Source organism: Nestor notabilis, unplaced genomic scaffold, assembly GCF_000696875.1.
Source record: "Nestor notabilis isolate BGI_N333 unplaced genomic scaffold, ASM69687v1 scaffold8503, whole genome shotgun sequence".
NCBI lineage: Eukaryota > Metazoa > Chordata > Aves > Psittaciformes > Psittacidae > Nestor > Nestor notabilis.
Window position 1 is genome coordinate 16,468 of NW_009921474.1, and position 11,385 is coordinate 27,852.

The 11,385-nt window shown below is 44.8% G+C and overlaps 1 protein-coding gene across 1 annotated transcript in view; it reads right to left on the reverse strand.

Moving 5' to 3' along the window:
- Positions 1-5,320: 5,320 nt before the first annotated feature.
- Positions 5,321-11,385, reverse strand: part of NUP93 (nucleoporin 93kDa) — a 32,000-nt gene continuing 25,935 nt past the window's right edge. The window contains exons 17-19 of the mRNA XM_010011167.1: positions 11,143-11,226; positions 10,405-10,533; positions 5,321-5,546 (exon numbers count right to left, since the gene is read on the reverse strand). Coding sequence (XP_010009469.1) covers positions 5,436-5,546; positions 10,405-10,533; positions 11,143-11,226 — 324 coding nt within the window. The 3' untranslated portion in view covers positions 5,321-5,435. The remainder of the gene's footprint in view (positions 5,547-10,404; positions 10,534-11,142; positions 11,227-11,385) is intronic.

Sequence of the window (11,385 nt, forward strand, 5' to 3'; positions counted from 1 at the left end):
TTCCAAGGAAAAAGCAATAAGACAAGAGGAAATGGCCTCAAGCTGCGCCAGGGGAGGTTTAGATGGGTATTAGGCAACATTTCTTCACTGAAAGGGTGCTCAGGCATTGGAACAGGCTGCCCAGGGCAACGGTGGAGTCACCATCCCTGGAAGTGTTCACACACCATGTAGACCAGGCCCTCAGTGACATGGTTTAGTGCTGGGGTAAAGCTTAGACTGGATAACCTTAAAGTCTTTTCCAACCCAGTTGATTCTACGATTCTTCTCGCAACAACAGATGCAGCAGCAGACTCACGCCCAGCAGAAATGGCTTTATTTTAGAGTCTTGTATTCCATCAAAAACACTAACTTGCGCAAACCAGCTCAAATCAGTCTCTTAAATTGGAGGTAGGTGTCTCTGTTAAACACAGTGTAGTCAAAGATGCTCCAGCAGAGACAGGAGTTCTCCAGATGCCAGGTGAAGAGTGAAGCAAGTGGTATGATGCTACCCTGGTGTAGTGAAATAGCCGGATAGCAGGATGCGCTTGTCGTCGGCCTGATTCACAACACCAGCTGCAGCACCAATACCAGGTCCTGTGGCGCAGGGAGCAGGAGGTGGATGCTCCGTGGCACATCCTGCCAGCCCCTCCACAGTGAAGAGGTGCCAAATTGCTTCTGCAGGGCTTCCCCTCACTTCCAGCCGACTACCCAGTTTGTTCTGGCTATTAAATGGATCAAATGAACCCACACTGAGTTAGGCAGAACACGGTGCAATGTTTTACATGTGGCTTCTTTCAATGTCTGCCAAAGTGCTATGTTCCAACAGGCCTTTAATGAAGCTTTAATTGTCCTGTTTCCATGGAAGAGGGAACCTACCACCCTGGGTGTCACAGATCATGCAAATGATGCAGAGGCTTGGCACTGCAAACCCACTGCACAGAGCAGCTCCGTTTCTCAGCACTGCAGGGAAGGAAGCCTGGGAAGAGAAAATAGATGGTTATTCAGGCAACTGCTGGCCACCTCACCTGATGGGGACAAAGGGATCACCTCCCATCCTCTTCTAGGCACCACTTCTATCCTTACAGCTTCAGACCCAGACAGAAATGGGACAAAAATGCTGGTACAGGGACACAAACAGCAGCAGTATTTGAGCACTGTTCCACCCCAGGGACACAGAACTGGAATTATCAATATGCCTTTCTTCCCTCCAGGCTGGAAGGAAAACAGCTTGCTACCTTGAGAAGCTGGAGTTCATTGAGGCTGGGGAGATGAGTATTGAGAGGGTAACAAGAACAAAAAAATTAATTAAATCCATTTTTTCTGAACACAATTCCTTCAGTTCCTGCAAGGAACAAGGTCCAAGTGCTATCTTAGACAAATGCAGATGGTGAGAGACCATGGGGGAGACTCCTCATCCCGCAGGTCTGCTCCAGCCAGAGGGTGTGGAAAACAGAACAAAACAGTCAGGATTGACTGAGATGCAGAATCTGCTGCCAGCAGAGAAATCCACGGCAAGGCCAAGGAGCAGGGACATCTCACACAGGGTGTAGGCAGTAACCCGGCGGTGCAGCCAGCAGAGCCATGTGTACACTGGGGTAGCAGCATGGGCACCACAGTGAAAATTGTTAGAATTAATGCTGTGGGGATAAAAAAAAAATCTCTAAAAAACATCAAAGAAACCAAGCTGAGAAGACAGGACCCACTGACACCAACTCTGCAGCACAGTTTAGGAGGGGCCCTCGAGGCATTTTTCAGCAGTTTCCTGCTTGTTGGCAAAAAACCTGTTAATTCTCACGTGAGCTGGTTGTCTTCCCTTAGCTCAGTTAAGTTTTTACCAGTAGCCCATGGTTCACCCCTGGGCAGAGCTTTAATATTCTTTTTTCTTCTGGACTGGACAGGTAACATAGGGCAGAAATTTACAGTTAAGTATTTCTAGATTCCCCTGCAACTCCCTGGTAAATCCAGACCACACGAACTCAGACCTCATTCAAAGGACATGCAGATCGTAAAGCTTTTGTAGCTGCTACACTGATACTGCAGCTCTTGGGAATGTTTCATGACTGATGAGTCATGCAAGCCATGGAAAACCAACCTGGAGACTCTGCGTGTCTCTGCTGTGTCTGTACCAGGACAGAACATCCCATGCTCTCAAAGCAAACACCTTTCTTTTTCCTCAGATCTTTTCCAGCAACACAAGCATGAGCTGCATCTGACTCAAGCTACCTGTGTCTTATCTACCTGGAGGATCTTTAGTAGATTAGTACTAGTAGATTTAGTAATCCTCAGCAAGATGAGGATTAGTCCTGGAGTAGGAGAAAGCAAATGGAATTATCCTGAATTTAACCTTCAGCATTCATTTGTACTGTTTTCTTGTATAAAGGGGCAGAGCTCCAATGGCTTGTCAGATGATACCAAAAATAAATTCAGCTCAGATTAATATCCATAGCTCTGCTGCAGGCTGTGCCTAGCAAACTACAAACACCAACCTGCTCAGATATTGCTGGCCACTATCATGGCTTTGTGATGAACTTAATGACACCTCAAAAAACCCTTCTAGCAGGTGAGCTGTTTAGAAAACCAAGGCTAAGGCTGCATGTTAGCACAGTCAAGAGTTTGACAGTCCAATGGGTTCACAAACATCACTCCAGCAGCAGGTCAGAACCCTGAGGGAGCAGAACCAAGGTTGTTCTCTCCCGCAGATTAAGTGTGGGGTGGAGAGAAAACTGACATCTGGAAAACCACGGGGGTGCCTTATTCAGCAAAGCACCAACATGTGTATGTCAGCATCTACCTCAATCTGGCAAAGCCCTTACAGCTGTGTAGAGGAGAGCCAGGTTTGCCAAAGCCAGGCCTAGGCACGGAGCTGGAGCCTGCTGCTCTGAGGAACGTGGAAAGACAATGGGCTGGAATGTTTATCACCTGCAGGGACCCAAGAAGAAATCACAGGGCAATCAACAAAAAATTATTTAACTCCAACTCTCTGCGGCAGCTTCTGCTGTACCCACAACCTTTCACATCTTATCTGAAACAGGGCTGGGTCTTACCTTTCCAGGGTTAGTCTCAGGCTTTGACTCCCTGGGGTTTATTTTCTCTATCCATCCGTCAAAGGATGACCACCTTGGTTTTTGGAAGTGTGAAATGATGCAGTTTCTGCTTAACTTAGAAGGGAGCAGAGGCTAGAGTTACAACCACTGAGCACAAAGGGAGCAAGCGGCATGCAGCCATCAATTTTCTTTTACCAACACCCATGAACGCTAAGAAGCACCAGGAAGCATCTGCTAGAGCCATCCTCAAAGGGCAGACAGAGAAAGGGCAACGTGCTCTTTTGAAAAGGTCCCCAGGTTCAATGTTTGACATCAGAAACGTGCTAGTGAGGCAGCACGATAGCCCCACTGAGCAGGGGATGGGCAAAAGACAGGAGAACAAGGTCCTGCAAATGGCAGTGGCAAGAGCTGAGCCCTAAAGGGCTTCTCTGTCCCTGCACGAAGGGTGGAGGGGGAAGAGGGAATTACAATGGGGAAAGTGGCCTTCACCCTTCCTGAACAGTCTCCACAGATGCTGTCCCTCTCCTGCTCAGGTCAGCAGTTGCCTGAGGCCAGGTACAGCCTTGCCAGCCTCTCTGTACGTGAGGTGGTTTGATGCCAGGAATAACCTGGGGACAGGGGCTGAGCGCCAGCAAGGAAAACCACCCCAGGAACAGGGTTTATCCCACAGGCCCATACCTGGGGCAACCCTGGCCCAACCAGACCCATCTGCAACCATCACAGAAGATGTCCTGCTCCACCACCTACTTCCTGGTAACCTGTTCTCTGGGGGACACTGCATGACTTGTCTACGGAGATACACCAAGCAGCATTTCCACAGCAATATGTCAGAAATGTTAACGGCTAATAAAGCTTTTCCCCACTTACCTGTTGACATTTTGTTAGGCAATTCAATTCTCCCCACCCGAATAACTCCTTGGTAACTCACCAACTGCCCTTTACCTTCAGGGTGCTGCCCAGGTCTCTTTCAGCCTTCGGTGGAAACAACCTTGACCATGCCAGCAGAGGACTCGGTGCCACGCACAGCCCCCAGCTCTATCAGCTGGGAGCCCCAGCAGCATTTGCTAATGCTGAGGGACATGGCTGTGGGTGGCTTGGGAAGCCATCTCTTTGCTATCTGTCCAAAAAGGTTGACAAAATCTGTGCTACAACATTTCTGGTAGGAAAAAGTAATTAGGAAATCATCATCAAGTCACTCAAATATCCCTCTATGCTCTTACACAGACACAGCAAAATGGAGATGAATTCTCTTCCACAGTAGCTATTAACATGCACAGTCTAAAATCAGCTTGTGTTTTGTTGTCTGTTCTGCACCCAGAACCACACATGTTCTCATGTCCCAAGAAGGCAAAGAGCACACGGGCAAGACAGCAGCAGCACATAGGGCGCATCCGCAGGGAGCAGTGGGAGAAACAACCAACATTCCTCCCATTTCATTTCAAAGATAGGCATATATATTAGAGCAAAGCTTACTCCACAACATGCTCCCTGGGCTTTCACACAGATTTATGGTAGCTCAAAACATTTAAAGCTAAACTTTTCTTAATGCCCCTCACTTCAGTGGGACTCGGGTTTCCCACTAAACCAACAGTAGTATCGACCCATGCCCACTGCATCCACCCTTGGGCTTCTCCTTCCTTCTCCTGGTGAGCTCCACACAGGATCATTTGGAATGCAACTGATTAAAGACTCATGTCTCAATCACAAATACCTTTCCTACTCAATAAACCTGCTTCTAATCCCAGCTGCTCCTCTAAAATGGACTTAATGGTTTCAGGCCCAACTTTAACGGTTGGACCTGATCTTAAAGGTCTTTTCCAAACTAGCTGATTCTATGACTCTATGAAAAGCTTCAGGTGAGCTCCAGGATACACAGAGCTGTGCACATCTGAGACATCGAACCGAGAGTTTAAACTCTGTTAAGCTTAAAGGATCTCTGCAGCACACAGAGCTCATGTGCACCACATGAACACATATACTACACAGGACAACGTTATGGACTGACAGCATGTGGTGTATGAGAAACAGGTTTTCAACGTTTAACATACATTAAAAGAACAAGAAAACCCCTAATTTCCAAGCTGTATGTTCAATAAGCATTAAATCAAAGTTTTCTTGTCTACTTCCTTTTCTGCTACAAAATTGCTTTCCTCTCCCTGCTGCACATCTAAGACTTCTAGTCCATTAATAAGCAAGAATAATTTTCTAAATAGAAACCAATCCAAATTAAATGAGTAAAAACATAAAACCACAAAAAAAAAAAGCCAGCAGTGAAAATGAAAATGTCAAAACCAAATAGAAATCAAAGAAATTTATTTCCAGCAACAAAAATACAGAATACAAAACAATACTGGTCCCACCAGTACTAAAGACAGGCACAGGCTGCTGCAACCCTGATTGAAAGCTTCTCTGCTAATTCATAAGGACCTCCATTTGCACCAGTCTCGCATTTGTGTCTCCCGACGTCCTGTAAGGGATCATTCCAGCAAATGTGATCAGTGCGCGGGCTTGAGATCGAAGGTGCTAAAACCCAGAAAAATAGAGTATTGTTACTTTAACATCAGAAAACCCACAAAGAAAGCAGAGGTAGACACAAGTTGAACACTTGCCTTTTCAAACAAGCAAAGGTAATCTTTATTTCTCAGAGCTGTTCTCTGGATAACGCACCTCCACGTTTGGATTTAAAATTACCCAAGAAAAAACATTTTCAACAATGTGGGGTGTTGCTGTACTGCCGCAATCTTGTCATTTCCATATGAAGTGGGCTTTCCCAGGGCAATAGGACTCCTTCCCACCTTGCAAAGTCTAAAGCTGACCCTGCTGAAAGGCAGCATTAACACCCTCAGAGCAGATACTAGCAACAAACCTGTGGTGCCACATGTGCCCAGAGACCTCCAGCATCCCCTACAGCATAACAGCATCTTTAAAGGCTCTTTATCCATAACGTGATGAAAGCAGATGTATCAAGAACACCCAGAGACCTTTACCTAAAGTAACCAAACCCCTTCTTGAGAAGGCTACATAACAGCTGAAAGAATTCAGAGATAATTTGTTCAGTTTGTTAAAACATTAGTAAATTAAAAGGAAAATCATTCCTGTAACTGGTAGAGGTCAGGAGAACACAAAAAGCCTGCATCCCTATGGAAAACTGTGCAGATCGTTTTGATTGCTAACAGTGTTTTCTTCTTAAATATTAAGCATCTCTAAATTACTGCACTAGAAGATCCTGCTGGTCAAATATTCCTTTAATCTACCGACTGCAGGGAAAGCTAGAGCAGCTTTGGGTGCTGCAGACATGAGGATGGTAAATCTGACAGCAGGAGCTTACAAACTGGGAAGTGACCAAAGCCCATTACATAGTTGGGCACAGTTATAAACACCATTCCTGAGGCCCATCTGAGCAATTCTGCTCCTTTTCCAGGGTAATGTTAAACCAGTCGGTTATTCAATAGCAGCAGGAGAGCTTTAGAAGCTGACAGTGAAAATGCTCATCTGCTTGTTTCAAGCACTGTCTAAATGCTACTGCTTCAGCTGGGCAAAAGACCTTCAACTTTACACAAGGGGCAGGAAATTGAATTTTCTTTAGCACTGAGCTCACAGCCATTTAATGTTCCATTTCCACTATCTGTCTGAAGGAAAGCTGTGACTGCCTACAAAGTCCAGTGGCCTGGCTGAAATACAGACCAGAGTTCCCATCTTGCACCGTATTCCTGTCTGGCTGAGGATGGGTGGATGGAGGGATGAATACCTGGAGCTGCAGAGGAGCAATGCAGTGGAAGTCACTCCTCCCTTTCTTAAGCACTGCAGCTGAGGAATGCCAGGAGGCAGCACATCACATCAGCGGTGCTTCTGGTGTAAGTAGCAAACGTGGGACTGACCCAATTGCCCAAAGCTCCCAGGACAGTTTCCCCAGCTGCAAATTACCACCTGGTTAACAAGGTCAAACAGGTAGTAGATGGGAAAAAAAAAAGGAACGTCAAGGTGTCCAACTCTTCGGAATTAAAATACTAAAGGCAAAACCTCTCACTGTGACTAAGGCAGGCTTCGGAGCAGCCTGAGTTACTATTCCCTTTACCTTTGTGGCAGCAATGATACTAAAGCTGGTCTATTTTTAAAAATCAAAACAATACTTGAGGAAGAACAAACAGAGGTTTGCTGAGGTTAAGAGCGGCCTGGAGGTCTAGATGTTCTATTGGCTGTAATGACTTCATGAATGTCAGAGTCACTTGTGATTTAAAATAAAACCACAAATAAGAAGAATAATTCCATTCCTTTCATGACCTAATTTTGCCTCTCAGATAACGCCATTGGGCTGCTCCAGAGAGTCTACCCCGGATTGGGGTGGGGAGCAGATGACATTGCTGTCAGGCACTCACGGCATCTGGTTCAGGGCTGTCGCTGCAGCCATGGTTTCCAGCACTGCAGTCTGGGCTCGCTGCTATCTCTGCCTGAAATATGGACAAATGAGATATGACAAAATGGATGAGGCCAAGTGGGACAGGACTTTGCTCCCTCATTCCCAAAACTTACACATTAAAAAAGAAAAAAAAAAAAAAAAAAGAAAAAGGAAAAAAAAAAAAAAGACTAAATGTATAGCTTAGGTAACTTCTTTCTGAAATAAACAAAATGCATCAAATGCCAGCTCTGACTCCAAATAATTTCTAAATAAACCCTATTTCATCTCTGAGGTGGGAAAGAAGCTGTCTAGCAGAGAGCATTACCGGCTCAGGGGGCTACAGCATGCTGCCCTTGGTGCTGGATCCACACTGCTCCTGCTAAAAACTCTAGTCCCTGCCTGTCAGAGCAGGATCCCCACTTTGAGTCGTCTTGATTTTGTCCACACTAGAGGTAAACTCAAGGACCTGCTCTGGGAGACTCTGTTCCCTGCTACATGGAATAAGCCTCAAACTTACAAAAAGCTACTACCTCATTATTTTAAAATTCTTCTGATTTACAGAGGGATTTGAATCTGTCTTCTTCTATGGATCTAGAGAAAACCCAGGGATTTCAAAGACCTATTCAAGAAAAAAGGCATTTTCTGCTTTTACTGCCTTCTGGGCAACGTGCTGAGATTGTTAAACTTCCAGAAGAATCAAATTTCCCCTAAAATGTGTTTCCCTATGGAAAAGGAAAAGCTGCCTTTGTCCAGGGAAGTTCAAAAGAAAAATTCTTGCCGAGCACAGCCTGCAGAAGCCTCTATTGAGGTGACTGGGGAGATTTTGTTGAAGAAACATCTCTCTCGCACTCAAAATGTCCTCATTTTGTCCCACCACTAAAATCCTCTGAGTTGTTCCTCAGACAGGGACTCTGAAGTGATCTAGACTCCCTACTCTTGCAGTCCTGGCAGGAATTCTTCAGGGTAAGAAAAAAGTGGAACACATGCTAAAGCTATTCTTACCCTACCTTCCATGTGCTCATGCCTGGTATTTTCCTGCATATGCAAACCTTTACGCAGCAGGGAGCTTAGGCTGTAGATTTTTTCTTTCCAGCTAATCCTACATTAGCAGATTTATGCTCCCTTCTGACATTACAGCCACATCACTATACTGTTATTACCCCCCTGGCTGCAGACAGCAGGCGCTTGTCCCCTCTGATAGTTAAGCACAGCTTTTATTGCATGAAGCAGCCAGAGATCTTACTCAGAAACGCTGTGCCTCCAGCACCGCTGATACCCTGCTGCCATGAGACCCCACCACAAGGTTAGAAGTTTGATTAAGAAAACATGAAGCATGAAAAAAACCCTGAAAAAGGGTTTTTAGCAAGGTACTTCATCAGCTGAGCTCCACAAATGTACAGCATGAGAGTGCAGAGCATGTTTATGAAGCACACTCACGCTGAGCATGCTGGTGACAGGCACTCTGTTGATATATATATATGAGGTCATGGTGGCTTCCTTGTACACAAATTCGTGCCAGCAACCCTGATGATTCCACTGCCCATCAGCCCAACAATTCTTGGTCCTAGAATTCCTACCAAGATGACACCTGACAGCATTCCACCCCTATGGAGACGGTAAATGTTTCTATGTAAGGCACAAGACTGAAATGACCAAACCAAAATAAACAGCTCACTCTCAAATCAGGGAGCTCTTTGCTCAGCACCAACCTTGTGAACACACAGACCAGGTAACAGGCTACATTAGCCTGGGATTTCTTCACACAGTTTAAGGTGGGAGAAGCCCAAGCAGCATTCATCCCTCTCCAATGTTGCTGATTTAGAGTACCAACACAGTTGCCAGGCAGGATCCCGTAGTTCTCACACAGACTGTACCCCAAAGACAAAAACTGCATCGTTACTCAAGCCTTTAATTTTCTGATGCAATTTACAGATGCCGCTAGGACTTCTACCAATATTGCAATTTACAGATCAAAGGCACTTTTGCAGATGACCAAAGCCTGGAATAAAGCTGGCTGTGGCCCAAGTTGGTTTACATTCTCAAAAGAAGTTGATATTTATTTCCTGATTTCTATGATGGGATGAGTGGTTTGGCATTGGTGTTCAAGTGCCTGTGGCAGTTTCAACTGAACAAGACCTACAAGTCCAAATCTGAGGACAGCAAAGCTGAGAATCCTTCTCCAAAACGCAGCATGTTGACAGGTCAGCCTGCAAATCTGACTGTACCCTTTAAGTGATGGCTATTTTAAGCCTTGCTGAAGGCACAGGCTCCTATCAGTGGGTGGGGGAGATGCTTCAGCATTGACTCTAGCACTAGTGACATCAAACTCACCATCGTCAGCCATTTAAACCAGGCAGCTGGACCACACACCATTGTACCTGGAAGCTGCAGAGGCAGCAGAACAACACAGGCAAACTGCTACAGGCATTCCCCAAGTGATTGTACTTGAGCATCTGGGTGTATTGCCAGAGGACACTCTGAAAATATCAGCCCACATCACTACAGAAGCAAATCAAAGAGAGGAGTCAAAGAAGCCTTTCTATCACAAATCAGTTATGCACAAACAAGGGACTAACTCAAGCAAAAGGAGTGGAAACCACATTCTGGAAAAACAGCAGCTCCGTTGTCAAGGCAGCAACACTGACCATCCTAGAGACACTGCACTGTTCACATCCGTTAACCATTTAAGATCCCACCAAGAAGCAAACTGAACACTTGTTTTCTCTTGCTAGCAGATGGAGATATAGTGTAATAGATCTTAATTAGCTCACTGCCAATTAGAGCAATATTCTTTCTTTACACAAAGTTAGTCCTGAGACTACTCTTTTGTAAGTAACCAAGCAAGCTGAGCAGTCAAAGACTAAGTAACTGAGGAAGTCAAAATTCAAGACCATTAGATAGTCAGTTATTTGAAGCCAAATCCCTTGAAATCAGGGGGAAAAGGAAGTAGGAAAACTTGTCACACAATGAGGATTACAATCTTACCGAATCTCTGTCTTCCATTACCCGCTGGGGTCTGGTAGGAGTGGCTGGGCTTGTGCCTTTCATCCTCTTATACTGGGTGAATAAAATGTTCATGGTTGCAAGCAGGACCTCAGATAAATTGTGCCTGATCTACACAAGGAAGAAAAAAAAAAAAAAAAAAAAATACATATTGCAGTGAAGAGCAGGTTGACCAGAATCATTACCTCTGCTACCCAACATCAGAAAACCAAGCACTGGCAACTGTGGTTGATATTTACTCATAGAACATCCATACATTTAATAGTTACCCCTGCTGTGACTGCACCATCTTGTAAAAAAAGTTACCCAGTGTTTTAAGACATCTGCTAACACCCAGATATATGATTTCCTCAAATTTGAAGGGAAGGAAACAGACCCTACAAATGCTTGGTGACCATTAAGAGCACAGAAGACTAAGTCAGCAGCACAGTTTTCAATATGTCAAATTCTTGAATCAAACTCAGTAAGTTTAGAGAGATTCAGATTTGCGGAAGTGTTCTGCCAAACGGAGACAGTGTTCCTGGGCTGGGAATTCTAGTGCTCCGAAGAGCAGCACTAAGGGCAAAAAGTTGAAAGCCAACTTGTATGAATGCAAAATAATCCTATCCTATGTCCTTGCTAAAGCATAAGAATGATGAGATGACACAGCTGACAAGGTTTTAAGATCCTTTTAACAAAGCAAAAGGCTTTTGGAAGCTAAAACCAGGAGACATTACTTACTTCATCACTGAAATTCCGGAAGGCAGCAACTCTCTCCTCTACACAATCCTGGCTAAGAGGTACAAGCTTTAGGCGTTCAATAATCTTCAAAAAGAAAAATAGGAATGAGGGAAGATAATCAATGTTCTATGTACCATACATTAATAAAGTATGGGTTTGAAGTGTAATGAAATGTTCCTGATTCTATTCAAGAGACATAATATAATTGTTATTTATTATCTCCTCGCTTTGTTGAGCAGCAGG